At 39.1% G+C, this 16,106-nt stretch overlaps 1 protein-coding gene across 1 annotated transcript; it reads right to left on the reverse strand.

Annotated features, from left to right (window-relative positions):
* Positions 1–3,803: 3,803 nt before the first annotated feature.
* Positions 3,804–15,715, reverse strand: LOC116318344 (S-adenosylhomocysteine hydrolase-like protein 1). Its single transcript, XM_031737331.2, has 17 exons — positions 15,580–15,715; positions 10,463–10,559; positions 9,951–10,088; positions 9,691–9,791; positions 9,360–9,462; positions 9,173–9,267; positions 7,554–7,660; positions 7,351–7,467; positions 7,207–7,270; positions 7,031–7,119; positions 6,836–6,906; positions 6,628–6,722; positions 6,447–6,545; positions 5,950–6,018; positions 5,757–5,835; positions 4,349–4,469; positions 3,804–4,257 (listed from the first exon to the last, which is right to left on the reverse strand). Exons 1-17 carry the CDS (start codon positions 15,652–15,654, stop codon positions 4,251–4,253), a joined length of 1,527 nt encoding a protein of 508 aa, XP_031593191.1. The 5' UTR covers positions 15,655–15,715; the 3' UTR covers positions 3,804–4,250.
* Positions 15,716–16,106: the final 391 nt, after the last annotated feature.

Consider the following 16,106-nt stretch of genomic DNA (forward strand, 5'->3'; position numbering starts at 1 on the left):
CCATGCTTCTAATCTCGCACCAAAGCAACATAACCCAACTTTAAGGCAGTCTACAGTAAATATTTGCTTTTGATCTTCCAACAAAGGCTTTTGTAAATGGCAGTGCAAATCTCCCATTCGTTATTCCTCTAGGTCTACACCTATGGGAATGGGAGGCAGAGCCTTCAACTTTCAGGCCCCTCTTCTGTGAAAACCAGCTTCCAATTTGGATTTGGGAGAAATACACCCTCTCTACTTTTAAGATTAATCTTAAAACTTTACTTTTTAACAAAGCACATAGTTAGGGTGACAATAAGTCAGGGCTGCTGTTGGCTTTATATGACCACGCCAAAGTGCTTGCTCATATGGGGTCTAATTGTTGGGGTTTCTATGTTTCCTGTGTTTTCTTTGTAAGGTAGGGTCTTTACTATTGTACGATTTTTACCTTACAATATAAAGTGCCTTGAGGAAACTGTTGTTGTGATTTGGTGCTATATAAATAATACTGACTTGAATTGAACTTGTCCAGGTAAATAAGAATATTTTCAGCAGGATGCTCAATTTTGATACAAAAAAGGTAAAAACTAGTGGATAAAATGTAAGCTATGGCTAAACAATAAATACCAGTGTTACGATCGTTAGTTGTAGGGATTCTTATGTTTAAAAAAATTAATGTATTACACATTACTTTTTAAAAAAGTATTGCATTACATTACTTAATTACTCGCGAGAGAAAGTAATTTGTTACACTACTCACTACAGTACTTTCTCATTACTCCATAAAATGACCTCAAATTCATTGTCTCATAACGATCACGTAACAATATAAAACTTTAGGCTACAGTCCCACACACTAATACCAACATGAATCCGTATCCTAATGAAGACACACATACAATCTTTCTTTTAGTTTTTACATATGAACATGAAGGTGTGACAACAAAAGTAAAGATAAAAAAAAAACAAACAGCTGAAAGAGACTTCAAAGTGATCGCCGCTGTGATTCTACTTTAAAAACATGAATAGGTAGAAAGGGAGACTGACTGCTGACTGTTAAATGTTCAGTTCAACTTAATCGTTACTCTGGGTTCTCTTGGCTAGTTTTGTGTTAGCATGCTGTCTGTGCAGATATTTGCAAAGAACCATAGTTCTGTTTGCAGCTTATTGTGGTTGTTTCTGTCCTGGCAACAGTTTGCCCGTTACCATCACACTTTTGTCCTTTTTCTGGAATAAAAATAAAAGTACTGTCTAAGTCAGGGGTCTGCAACCTTTTACACCCAAAGAGCCACTTGGACCCGGTTTCCACGCAAAAGAAAACACTGGGAGCCGCAAATACTTTTTGACATCTAAAATGAAGATAACACTGTATATATTGTTTTTTATCTTTATGCTTTGTGTGAACAACTTAAGTGTGTTGCTTATGAAATCCATGAAGTGCTACAGAGAAAATTACATTATATTTATGTAATCAACACATTTTGAACTCTTAAAGAAATATAACAAAAGGAAAGACACCAACCTGAACTAAAATGATCCATGTAGCAAACAAAAACTGTTGTCAGCCGCCACCCTTATATCCCCTTTGGGCTGTTGGAGCCTTGACCTGACTCTTAAAAAATAATTGGAAAAAAGCACTATGCTGCTGAAAATGAAAAATAGATATTTGCAAAATTCTGCCTAAATATGTATTTTACCTGGTTAATGCGTCGCGGGCGGGCGTGGTTTGCAGCGCCGCTGCAGGGGAGGCGGATGCACCTGAGCGACACCGCAATCACGCCTCGCTGCCTTAAAGTCTGCGCTATCTGTGCTGTTGTGTTGTCGGGCTGTGAGCTGAAAAGCTACAGCCGGCTGTATCGCGTACAGCAACCGTGTGTGAAAAGTGCTCAATAAAGAGATGCTCAAAAGCATGCTCATGGAAACATCGTCGGGTCTGCCGTGATATGTTTACAATGGGACTTCTGCTCCTGAACCTCTGCGCACAGAGTCCGCAAATCAGGGCTATACAAAGTCAGTTTACGCAGGACTGTAAGCTGTCATCTGTCAGGCGTGAACGGTGTTTGTCTTTAACATAGTTCACGGTGGAGAACAGCTGCTGACATAATGTGGATCCGAAGATCCATAATTGGCCTACCTGGGGTTGAAAGTCTCGATAAATGCACGGCGTTTTGGCGGGTACACCGGCTTCATGAGTGTGACTCTTATTTTGAGCGATGAAAAAATAATAGAATATCATTTTATTTTTATATTTCAATATCACAATAATCTTCCAATTTAGAACTACAAGTTAAAAAGAACTAACATAAATAAAATACACTTCAGCTAAATACTTCTAATTTATTTGCCCAAACCAAGCGGAGCCGCACTTTAAGGACTAAAGAGCCGCATGCGGCTCCGGAGCCGCAGGTTGCCGACCCCTGGTCTAAGTAATATCTCTGCTCCTGAAAAGCTGTATCCCCGTACTGCTCCACCATTATCCTCCTACAGCACACGAAATGAAAGCATCTGAGTGTAGTGCAAGCGTGCAGGAAGAAGAATGCATGTTTGCTTGATGATTTTTTTTTCTATCCACCTGGCATGCAGATATCTGAAGAACCTTTGTGACACAAGTAACAATATAAACACATCTTTAAGTTAATTACTGAATTTAGTATAGTAATGCATTCCATCACATTACAGTACTACATTACAGTATTACAATGCATTACACCCAACAATGGTACATGCATAGTAATAATAATAATAGATTGTATTTATATAGCGGTTTTCGAGACCCTCAAAGCGCTTTACAATTCCACTATTCGTTCACTCTCACATTCACACACTGGTGGAGGCAAGCTACAGTTGTAGCCACAGCTGCCCTGGGGCAGACTGACAGAAGCGAGGCTGCCATATTGCACCATCGGCCCCTCTGGCCATCACCAGTAGGCGGTAGGTGAAGTGTCTTGCCCAAGAACACAACGACCAAGACAGACAGAGCTGGGGATTGAACGGGCAACCTTCCGGTTACAAGATGAGCTTCCCAACCCCCTGAACCACGGTCACCCTAGTTGTGTTTCTATTGAAATAATCAATTTCCTGATGACTTATCCCAAGATTTCCCAGTCCAACCTCTTACCCTAACCTTTAGCAAAGCTTTCACCTTAAAATTTGGTGATATATGTTATGGGGACTTATTGACCCCACAATGGAGGTGGCCCCCATATTGTGAGTGTGTGGTTTCATGTCCCCACAGTATTAGCAAAACAAGTACATGCATGCACACACACACACACACACACACACACACACACACACACACACACTGGTTTCAGATACTCATACAAGGATAGCAGCACTGAAGGCTCTGATAGTGACATATACAAGCAACTGGGACCATAGATTACCCGATGATAATGTTACTATTCCTCCCCCTAGTGGGTGAAACGCACAATGCACAGTCTTTGTCAAGCTGTGGCTAAATTGTTAAGCTTTGGTAGAACATGAAATTTACTAATTAAGAGGTTGGTAGTGCAATCCCTGGCAACTAAAGTCTGAAGCCCAAGTTGCTCTCAGATGCACTTTTTGTATGTGTGAATGTTAGATAGAAAGCACTAGCATGCAGGGGAAACGTGGCTTTTGTGAATGAGGCAGAACCAGCTCATTTACTACATATTTTAATTCTTGGAAACCATAAATAAACCTGCGTATACAAGGTTGTACATAACTGTATCTATCAATACAAAAAAGTCAAATAGTGTTCATTAGGTTGTTCTATGGTTTATAAGTTAAAAAGTTCATTGCTGGTTATGGTGTTTTCAAGTTATAAGGCAGAAATGCAGAAAGAGTAAAATGTATCTTTTTATTATAATAATTCTTTTATATTTATATGTACAAACATCTAATAACCTGCCTGTAATAGTTAATATTAATTTAGGTAAATGTAAATGTTAGAAAAGGATGGGGATTTTAGGTGATAAGACAAGAATACATTTTCAGGTACTCCATTCAGCTGATAGAAAAGTAACTCCATCCCATTCAGAACAGTTTTTCATTTCCTCCCTTTCAAAACAAGACATCACACTGATTAAATTCTGGTTACTGTGGACAATGTGAAAATCTGGAACAGTGTAACAAATACGACATAATACATAGGAATACAGAAAAGTCAGTCTTAATATGCTGTCACTTCAGATATACTCTGTAAAGCTTCAGACTGTAGAGGGAGTCAGCGCTCCTGTTTTCACAGCAGCTTTTCTGAAGAGCTTCTGTCGGTCAGCTTTGTGAGCAAAACATCAATACCTGTTACAACAAAAACCAAAAAGGATTAGAAACATTAAACGTTAAAATGTGTGTTAGTGTTTGTCTGCGTGAGAGAGAGAAGTTTACTTGCCTGTAATAGTTTGGTTTGAAGGGTCCGTGTTTGCTGATGCCCATGTACTTGGCCTGATCATCTGACAGCTCCGTGAGGTGTGCGTCAAATATCGGCAGGTGAAGGCTGGCCACGTATTCATCTGAAAATATGCAGACACGATGATTATCACACCTTAATTTCCTTCTTGGTTATACTGATAAATAGTTAAATTAAGTTAAAGGGAACCTTTTATTTTCTTTTTCACCTTCATAATTTAGATTTTTCGATTCTGCTAAAGTGGCATTTAAGCATGAGTAAATGATGATTATTTATCCTATACTCAGTGCAGTCTCTCAGTTCATAAGCTGTTTAATACAAACTATCTTAGCAGCTGCATTTTTAGAACAGCAGATTTAAGGGATGAGACAGAGATGTGGGAAGACCCATCTCAGTGAAATTCATGAGAATTTTAAAAATGTGGTTGAACAGTGAGGAACCTAGAACAAAGCAGGGGGGGCGCTACAGGAGAAAGAATAATTAATGACAACTACAATTAGAATGGTCTCTAAAACATTTGATATGATTTTCAGGCTTATGAAAACATTACAAATGTATTATGTGAATGTTTTCAAGCTTGAATTTGAGCTTGATTTTGTGTTGGATAGTTGTTTTGCAAAGTGAAAAAAAGTATTTAGCCTTTTTTTTTACTTAAATTAAATTAAATCCCATTTAAGTAGCTTAATAGTTATCATGCTATATAATACAAAAAACACATTTAAAGTATCTAGTAACACTAAAGTAAATGTAGTCATTATGTAGAATGGTGCCTTTCCACAATCAATACTTTATATTATTAGATCATAATTATTAATTCATTGATATGCATTTTAATTTTGTAACTTTTTAATGATTGTATTACAGGTATATCACTTATATATTGTAGATTTTCAATACAAAACGGTAAGCAACTAAAGCTTAGTATCGAGTACAAGATACATTACCGGTTGGGGAATAGAAAGAGAAAGTAATTAAATTAAATTCAGTTTTACTTGTATAAGACCAAATACAACAACAGTCCTCAAGACACTTTATATTAAACGGTAAAAACCCTACAATAATACAGAGAATACCCCAACATGTGCAAGCAGTGGGAGGGAAAAACTCCTTTTTAACAGGAAGAATGCTCCAGCAGAACTCAGGGAGGGGCAGACCTCTGCTGCAACCGGTTGGAAGTAATTAGCACAATGCAGATACACTACACAGAAATACTGTACAAGAACATTAAACCTGTACTTGAGTTAATGTACTACGCATTCCTGTTCATTCTCTTTGTAGTGACGTCATGCAGAAGCAAGAGTTGCCAAAGCAACTTGAAACTGAGAGCAGTCTAAAACCTTAGCTTTCAAAAATGAGCATCCAACTATTGTAACAGTGTATTGTAACTTGCCCATCTTCTTTGGCAGCAGGTAGACATCCTTGTTGTATCTTCCTTCTGGGGCATTGTACAGCTCTATGAGAGCCATGGCCTGAAACATATCAGCGAACGTTAACTAAAAGTGACTGCGAGCAGCCTAATGACTGACAGAGCTGCTGTGATGCATTTAGAAAAGAATAACCACTTTGTAAATCTGTTTTCTTACCTGGGTAGCAGCAGTGATGGAGAGGACAAATGAGGGCACGGTGGAGCAGCTCAGATTCAGCAAACGACCCTGAGAGGAAAGTCAATACTAAATGAAAACAAATCATGTAAGAGCGGCTATGATTACAACCATTTGAAATAATATTTCATCCCAATTGAGCCGTGGTTTGTATGTACTAAACAGGATAATGTTATGATTAGTGTAGTATGAGCCCCCAGTTTAAAGCACAGTGTACACTAATGGTCTTCCTGTGCTGTCTGATGTCATTATTTAGTTTTGGAGGATACACACCTGGTCTTTATATCATAATTGCTGCTTTTCTTTTCTGAATTTCTCTCTATTTTTACCCCAAAATCCCTTAGATTCATCCATCTGTTCCCTATAATACATTAAGAAGAGCGCATATTTCTCTTGCTAAATAAGCAGTGTACTTCAAGGTCACACATTTAAAGTCCTTACATGACTTGGGCCTCATTAGAAGAACAGAGTATCCTCACCTCTGCCAGCAAGACAATTCTCTTGCCATCAGGCCAGATGACGTGGTCCACCCGAGGTCTCACATGCACCCACTTCAGATCTGAAGACCGTAGACCAGCCTGAGATATAGGAATCTATAGTTTAACACCAAATCATTCACATATAGAGGCCTATACACGCACACACAACATGGGTCTTTACCAAATCTATCTCACTGCTGGAGTGTCCCATGTTGCAGACTATGCAGCCATTCTTCATTTTGTCCAGATGTTCTCTCATCACAACATTTTTATTCCCTGCAGAGAAGCAGTGAGCAAAATAAAAAACAGGTAAAAAATAAATATTAACAGCCTATTTTTTTGATTGTTTAAAAAGAAAAATGTATTAATTATAGGATGATAGCAGTCACCTGTGCAGGTGATGACCATGTCTATATGTCTGACTATTTCACTCAGTTTAATTACTCTGAAGCCATCCATGCTGAGTGGAGTGGGGGATAAGAGGACAGGGTTAAAACAGTATTTCATCACGTTTTTTTCATGGTGTGGCGTAAGAGGAGGGAACACTTCACATCTTGGTTGATAAAAGCTTCTTCTATTCATACCAGGCCTGAAGGGCACAGATAGGATCCACTTCTGTGACATACACTATAGCACCCAGTGCTTTTAGGGCAGCGCAGCAGCCTTTTCCAACCTACGAGAAAAAGAAATTCAACACAGTCTGGCCGAGTAGCTTAAATGTGAGTTATTTCACGGGGCACACACTTTATATTACACTAACCTCGCCATATCCACACACCACCACCTGCTTTCCTCCAAACATGATGTCAGTGGTCCGCTTCAGCCTGGAAGCAGAGTTGACCATGGTCAGTTTGCTGCTATGCTGGTGTTTTTATCTGTTTATAGTCACAACAGGATTAATTACCCTTCCAGTACAGACTCCTTGCAGAAGTAGAGGTTGTCAAACTTTTGCTTGGTCACCGAATCGTTGACATTCATAGCAGGAACAGACAGTCTGCCTGCCTTTGACAGCTGGTACAACCTGAATCAGAGGCACGGAAATACCCACGTGAGCTGCAGATTGACTTTGTAACCTTAAAATCATTCGAGCTTCGTGTTTACACTCACCGATAGACGCCTGTGATGCTTTCCTCCACAACACCTTTGAGATTCTTAAACAGTTCCGGATACTTTTTATAGATCCAGTCGGTCAGGTCGCCTCCGTCATCCAGGATCTGGGAAGAATGAGAAAAACAAGCTCGAGGCACCTTCATGGACACATTTGTAGATAACACACTGAACTGTAACTCAAAGGGTTCTTGGCCCAAATAAACATGAAGCAATAATTTTGAGTAAAATGCATCTGAAATATATAAAATCAAAGGTTCATGTATTCAAATAATTATTCATTAAGATTCCACTAAATTTAATACAATGTTTGATTGTATTATTGTAAGAAAATTGCATTGAAAATTTTAGTGTAAAGGAACAGTTTACCAAGTATTAATTATATGTGAAATACTAAATGTGTTTAAGTCAAAAAGTCTTCAAACACGAACAGTATCTTCTGAAATACCACAGAAGATGTGAGTACAAAAACCCTCCTCCTGAAATGTATGCTTAAATATTTCATTAATCTCTCTTAAGAGAATCTGCACATAAAGCTATCAGATGGAAACCACCATTTAGAAGAAAGTTAGCTCAACACAAAGTTTTTTTTAAGACTCCAGATGAGGCTGCAGTGAAACATAGCTAAGGATATAGAACTGGAAATGTGCATAATAGACCCACTTTGAAAAAAACAGGACACATTATACATACAGTGAGGGAAAATAATTATTCAACCTCTTGTTGAATTTGTAAGTTTGCTCACTTAGAAATAAATGAACAGTATCTATTTTTATGGTAATTTCATTTTACTGGAGAGAGACAGAATATCAATAAAAGATCCAGAAAAAATAACAAAAAACCCCACACTGAGTGAAATGATCCCCTACAACCCTGCCATAATTCATGCTGGTTGTGAGTCCATATGGCACACAGATTATAATCAATCAATTACAGATAATTCTGATCTTAAGACGTATCTTCACAAGTCTGGAATGTCCTACAAGTTCATCAGCAAGAAGCGTGATTCGAAGACAACAACTGTTGGTGTGAATATTATAGAAATATAATAATATGGAAATATAAAATGATCATTAGTTGCTCTCGGTTTGGAGCTCCACATAAGATCTTGCCTCATAAGGTGAGGATAATCATGAAAAAGGCGGTGAATCATCACAAAATTATATGGGAGGAACTTGTTAGTGATCTGAAGTTAGTAGGAACCACACTCACCAAAACACCATCGGTAACACAATATGCTGTAATGGACTGAAATCTTGCAGCGCCTGCAAGGTGCTTATGTTCAAGAAGCCACATGTGCAGGCCTGGCTTTTTAAATGATACAGAAAAGGCTTGGGAGAAAGTGCTGTGGTGCACACAGCTGGTGACCAGCTACTAGAAACACCTTACCACTGTGTTTGCCAACAAGTACCAAATCTCATCTTTTGCTTGGTAATGAAATACTTATTTCAGTCAATGACATGCAAATCAGTTTATAACTTGTATGTAATGTGTTTTTTCTGGTTTATTTTTGGTTGCTAGCCTGTCTCTCTCCGTCGAAATGAAACTACCATAAGAAATGCAGACTGTGTATTTCTAGGGGAAGCTATGTGACGTGTAAGAGGAGTCAATCGGCATACCATGTTGGGCTGCCAGGTCTCAGTGCCGACACAATGGTCAATACACCACCAGAACTCATCCTCCGATTCTCCTCTCCACGCGAACACTGAGATGCCTGAGAAGGGAAGTGGCATGAAAAGTGGTCAAAAGAGTAAGAGGGAGGAAGAGTAAAACTTGAGAAATCAGGAGCTTGTGCAGAAGCTGTACCTGCTTTAACCAGAGCAGCTGCCACAGCATTCTGAGTCGAGAAGATGTTACAAGCCGCCCAGCGACACTGCGCCCCCAACGCAACCAGAGTCTCAATCAGCACCTGCAGGACACCATAAACACACAGAGGCCGGTTCTACACACTGAAGTAGTGCTAATGCAGAATTATATGATGCACTGTGAATAATATGCAATGTACAAATAAGATAAAATCAAAATAGTGATATTCTCCTCTTTATTTAAACAAACAAACCAGATCTGTCTTTAGCACTCAGTGAATCTCTGCAGTGCTTGTTTCTTTATTTGACAGGAGTGTGTGTGTTGAACTGACCGCTGTCTGTGCAGTGATGTGTGTGCAGCCCACTACTTTGGCTCCAGCCAGCGGTTTCTCCCCACCTGCCCTTTTCCTCAGGTTCATCAGAGCTGGCATTTCTAAATATCACAGATGAGAATCAAGACACAAAAACCAGGACAGTCTTAGATCCTCCTCTTCTGCAAATCTCTACAGAGCCTCTTTAGATGGGTTGATTTTACTGTTATATTATAGCTTCTGCATAAACTGTGGTTTGAAGACCGTTTGTATTGGCGTACCTCGTTCTGCCATTTCTATTTCTTTGCGTCCAAAATCAGCCTGACTGATGTTTTTGATGCAGAAGTCAGACGGGCCTTTGGTGGATTTCTGAAGCTTGTCTCTAGGAGAAGACTCATCATCAGAGGTGTCACTGTGCACTGCAACACATAATTTAGACTATGTGAGAGAAATCAACTGGCTGACGCATGAAGGAGTATTACAGAAACACATGATTCTTTGGCTCAGGTTTTCCAGCCTTTATCTTTTTGATAGCTAGGTGATTCTTTTCTCTGATCTCTTTGAAGTCTGCATATACTCTGGCAGTGACTGACATGTTTGAGAAAGGCTCATGGAGCAGATTAGGACCAAATTAATGAGGCCTAATTCTGCAGAAGACTTTTCACTTTAATTAAGGTTTAGCCTACAGGGTTAATCCTCAGTTTGCGGTGCTGGGATCAAAAAAACGGCTCAGTTTATATATCAGAGACATGTGATTAGACTTAACAGCGTGTCTGTTTTCATGTTTCCATACCTGAAGCGAAGCTATCTGTAGATGACTGAGACATGGACCGAACAGTCCTTGTGGGAGGTCTGTTGAATTCTTGCTTCTGGTCAGTGAACGGTATTTGCTGAAGAATTATAAAAAGAAATCACCGACAGGCTCAAAATGACAGATACCAAATATTTCAGTTTTACCTCTCAGCAGGTCACAAAAGTTTTTTCCACTCTGTTTGAAGTAGATAGATGCGGCAGTCAAAACAGATACATTTGCTCATAAAACACCAATTTTCTTTTACCTCTCTTCTTATCTTTCTTATCTATCTCTTATCTTTCTTCTTTTATCTTAGTATCTGTTGCAATCTCACCGTCCAGTGTGGCTGTTTGAAGGCTGGGCTGCTGCCACAGGAATCCCACTTGGCCATGTCTGCTCTCTGGCTGCACGCGTTGACTTAAACCTACAGCTCAGCCTCACTGAAGGCTCACCACCTGTCTTCAGCTTTTCTTTGGTTGGCAGATTTTTTTTCTGCTTTTGTTCTTTCTCTTACATATGTGCACACCCACCAAGACCAACACGCCCACACGCTGACCTCAAGTGTTTGAAGCTTTGCAGCTGCAGATTTAGGGAAATCAGAGGATTTTTACTCTTATACAAATACACACATCAGTAGAACTGCTAATAATCACAGTTGCATTTACTTGAAAAGGCGCTTTTTAAGTTATGAAGATCGGTGAATTCACAAGAAGCAATAAAAAACAGTAAAAAAAAGTATATTCTGTGCTTCTGGAAGGACTTTTCCTTATTTCTTTAAAATAACAGCAATGACGACCTCTTTGACAAAAGCTTTAATTACAAATTAGATTTGGAGTTTGTTCAATTTAAGATATTATTTGACTGAATTCTGGAAAATGTAACATGTTTCTGTTTTTTTGCAAACTTGATCCTTAATAAGCCTCAAATGGGAACATTAGCACCTTGTGAGGTGCGTTACAGGACAGGAGAGGGTGCTTAATTTTTCTAATGTAAAAAATAAAGCAACATATAGCTCCTAAAGTAATTGCAGGGTTTGACTAACTTGTTTCAATCCTGTTATTAGCTTTCATAACTTGTCAGCTGCTCTCAAACCCCACAGAGGGAAAAAACAACAACTGTGAGCAAAAAAGAAGAAAAAAGAGGAAAAAAGCAAGAAACTGCACTCGTGGCTGAAATACAGCAGCCATACAACTAAAAACAACAAGACAGAAGCAATTAACACATATGTTTGAGGCTTTTTTTATGACACAAAACAAAGCAATGAAAAAGATATTATGCATGGAAAAGGTGTCTGCCTTCAGGAATGCTTAGTGAAGCGCGAGTTCAGGTTTCTAATTGTAACTTCTCAGAAAACCTCATCCCAGAACTCCTACAGTGTTAGAACTGTTTTGGTTTGCCATGTATTTAATGATGGTAGCCTATTGTTTTTATATTTCATATCAAAAAATCATTAGTCTGGGTTTACTTTCCTGAAAAAATCTTTCATTTCATTATATGTGATACAACTCCAGGTATCTTTAAGTCCAGACAGGGTAATACTTTTTAAATCCCCCAGCGTAACCACATATTTAAACTAGACTGAGGGTGCAAGAAGAAATCTAGAATCCAAATAAATTTTATAGTGGCAAAAATACAAAGTCAGGGCAAGGAGTCATGGAAAGAGATGACACACTGAGGCCCATTAAACTAAAGTAAGTAAGACAGACACACAGACAGATTATCGATCTCACAAGGGAAATTACTGAAGAAACTACAGGAGCTGCTGTGACAGACTGTCCACTCTCATGATGCCACTCCTCTACACGTCAAATTCATCAGTGAATAAAATACAGTCCACATAAATGAACATATTTTTTTTTCATAAACTTACTGATTTAAAACAGCCCAGCATGCCTCATTTAAATACTTTGTTTGGCAAAGGTCTCTTGTCATATGCAACATTAACAACATTAGTAAACTTTGCTGATCTGGTTTAAATATACACTTTATGGGCAACAGTACTGGGTCACACCTCATAATCTTTGAATTTAGGTATATAAAATCCAGCACCAAGCCGTGCGCTCTGCCTGTGCAAACATTTATAAAAGCATGAATAGTTCTTAAGAGCTTGCTAAATTAGGGTGTGGTGCTGTAACAGGATGCCACCACTGCAACAAGTCAGTTTGTGAAATTTCCTCCCTCTGAGATATCCCACAAGTGGTATTATTGCAAAGTGGAAGTGTTTAGAGACCACAGCAAGTCAGTCATGAAGTGCCAGACTAAGTAAAGACACTCTAATGAATGGTGTGAAAGAGAAACCAAACACAGGTCTCTGAAGCGGACAACAAAAGAAAGACAAAGGACGAGCTTTGTTACATAAGGGGCAGCAAGCCCAACCAAGTGGCCACCAGAGATCCACCCAGGGAACACAAGTAGGACACAGGAAGAGTACGCAGATGCTAAAACACTGATTCAGGACTGTGGGTTTTGTGTTTTTTAACTTTTAATTAATGTTTGATATCAAGTATTCTCTGTTTGGTTACGGTTTTGGTAACACTGTTAAAGTTTAATTGTTACGGTCCTGAGTCTGTGGACTCAGTGTTTTTCTGTTTGTATTAAGTTTTCCTTGATTTCATGATGTGTTTTGATTTCTGTTGTTAGTATCCCTAGTTCCTTGGCATTTCTTGTGTTCTAGTTCTTAGGTTGTGGTTCTGTTACTTCTGTTCAGTTTCCTGTTTTACTTTGAAAGTCTGTGTACTATGTCAGTGTGTTGAGTTTTGCCTCCCCTTGTCTTGTGATGTCTGATGAGTCCCAGCTGTGCTCTCCTCCTGTTTCACATTCCCTAATTACCTCAGTATGTATTTAAGCCCTGTGTTTTTCCCTGCCTGTTGTTGCGTCCTCCACATTGGTTGTGTGTGTGTGTTCATTGTCGTCTACCGTCAGCATCTCCGGTCTAGTTAAGTTTAAGTTGTTGTTTATGTAATGCCAAGCGTGATTCTCCAGCAAATAAAGCTGCCGTTTAAGTTCATGCTTTGTCTCCGAGTCCTGCACGTGGGTCCAGCCACTGACAGCCACACAACTCACCGTGACATTAATTTAGTTTAGGGGTTTTTTTGGTTTAGAATTTTTAGTGGGTGGTTCCAGTTTTCATTTCTGTGGTGAATTTCTTGTGATTTTAGGTTCATATTTTCTTTTGCCTTGGCCTCTGTTTTATTTCATGGTTTCTAGTCTTGTGTTTAGAGTGATATGTGTTACTTTGTGTTTTACTTTGTAATTCCCCAACAGTGTCTCGTATCTTGTTAAGTATTTGTCTCCGTGTTAGGTGTTTCTCCGTCATGTTACTTCCTGTTGTATTTTGATAGTCATTTGTCTCTTGTGGCCTGTTTTCAGTTTTGCTCCTGATCTAATTCAGCTGTGTTTTGTTCTCAAGGTGTCTCCACTCTGCCGCACTTACCTACTATGTATATAACTGCAAGATAATAATTGTACTGGAAGATTCTACATGTCTTGGGGTGTGGAAGAAGCTGGAGTACTCAGAGAGAACCCACAGTCACACAAGGAGAACATGTTAATGGCACACGGAAGGGCCCCGGCCAAATGATTAAAACCCAGGACCTTGCTTTGCGGCAACAGTGCTAACCACCACACCATTGTGCTGTTGCAATAGCTCCCTCAGTATAAGTAAATGTGTATATGCACTGATATATCATTAAATTCACAGTAAAAACTAACACAACTGTGCACTCGTGTCTTCAAGACAGCTGCGGTGGACAATGGGCAGTAAGGGCGGATTGTGACAGCACATATCAGTTTGATGACAACATTATTGTATGGTGCTGTTTGCCAGGCACTGCAGGGTATAACGAGGCCTTCAGTCTATTCAGCTTGTCTTAAATTGTGCCTCTGGAGCTCAGGAAGATTTTGAACTTTGCTATGAATTCTTCGGATTTTTATCCTCCACCTAAATAAAGGTTTTGTTGTTTCTTGAAGTTTGCCTTGAGATTCCAGCATTTGGGTCCTTCTGCCTTAATCATAACAGACACTTAACTAAAGAATGATAGGACTATATATATATATATATATATACTCTACTCACACACCGAGGCTGGGAGAAAACCAGACACAATCAACACAATCATAGGGGACAAAGTAAAATTAAAGACAAGACATAGGAGACAATTAACTAGCAAAGTAAAACAGGCAGTGAACATCAATAAGAAACTTGAACAAACTTTACGAGAAAAGACACATGAGATGGAAGTAAACTCTATAACAGACTGGGATTAAAGCATAATCAGAGCTGAATGGTCTAAAGTAACTAAGTAAGTAACTAAACTCCACAACTCCTACCCTTGACCTAAAATATGACATGCTGAAATAAACATGAAACTAACAGGAATCAAAAAGCAGCCTAGCAGTAAAAGTCGTAAAGGAAACTAGAATTTAAGACAGAACACAGATAACAGAAGTCCACAGCAAAACCCACAGACCGTGACAGTCACAGAGCAGGATCACCGCTCTGCTGAGGTGCATAGTGTGTCAACAACTGCAGAGTTCAAACCTCCCCAGGCATTAACATCACCATAAAAACTGACCAAGCAGTTCCTGTAAGTGGCCCAGGGCTTTCGTACATGGGGTGTAGTAATACCAGGTACAAACAAAAATAAATTATATTAAAAAGTCTCCAATAAATATAAATAAAGCTTTATGTTAAAGTCTGGCGGCTTTTTTCAACACATGGTTATAAGAAAACCTTGTGTTTCGTAAAATCACTTAAATACCACCTTCCGAAAATAGCTGCCATTTACACAAGCCACCAATCATTAACACAAAAGCTATTAACCTTTGACTTGGAGCAGTGTGAAGGTTAACTTAATGAGGGGCAGGTGGACATCAAATTCAAACTAGCTACTGCACAGATACTCTTCAAATAAATCTCAGAATTACATCGTAATGTGTAAATTATGTCTCTCTTTATGTCCACCCATACATTTCCTCTATGCCAGTGCAATTGACAAAGACCAACATAACCAATGTAATGTTGCTTAAACCCTCTAATTTAAAAAGCTTGAAGCTTGTAATTACACATCAAGCCCTCGACTCGCTGCCCTCCGTAAAAGAAAGAAAAGCTGTGATACCTTGATACAGATGGACTGCACCGCCTCCTCATTCTTGGCCTTAGATATATTCACTAGATTATATGCTTTCTTCATGCTGGCACAGTGCTCTCACAGTGACTCTCAGGAACCCTGCAGAGCTGCAAGTCGATGCTGTTCAAGTGACGCTTGACGCCACTCCCTCACCAAACAGGTGACAAAAGAAGGTGGGAGTGAGTAATGTGACCTCTGTTAGGCTTTCTGTGTGTGATTCTGAGAAAATACAGACAGCAGGAACTACAAAGATGAAGAGCGAGATTTAAGGAACGAAAATCTCAATTGAGTGTTTTTTGAGGCCACAGATGAAAATAGTTTAAAATAAACGGACAGCAGGTAGATAGAGATCAGGGAGCTGAGAGTTTTGCAACGTAATGACAGTTATTGCAACATAAAGAAAGACGACAGAAGAACTGGTCAAGAGGAAAGAACATTATTCTTAACAAAAGGGTTACAGAGGTCAGCGTGAGAGGTTATGTGACAATAGAGCATGAATTCATTGTTTTTTGTCC

This window comes from Oreochromis aureus, linkage group 7 (genome assembly GCF_013358895.1).
Source record: "Oreochromis aureus strain Israel breed Guangdong linkage group 7, ZZ_aureus, whole genome shotgun sequence".
NCBI lineage: Eukaryota > Metazoa > Chordata > Actinopteri > Cichliformes > Cichlidae > Oreochromis > Oreochromis aureus.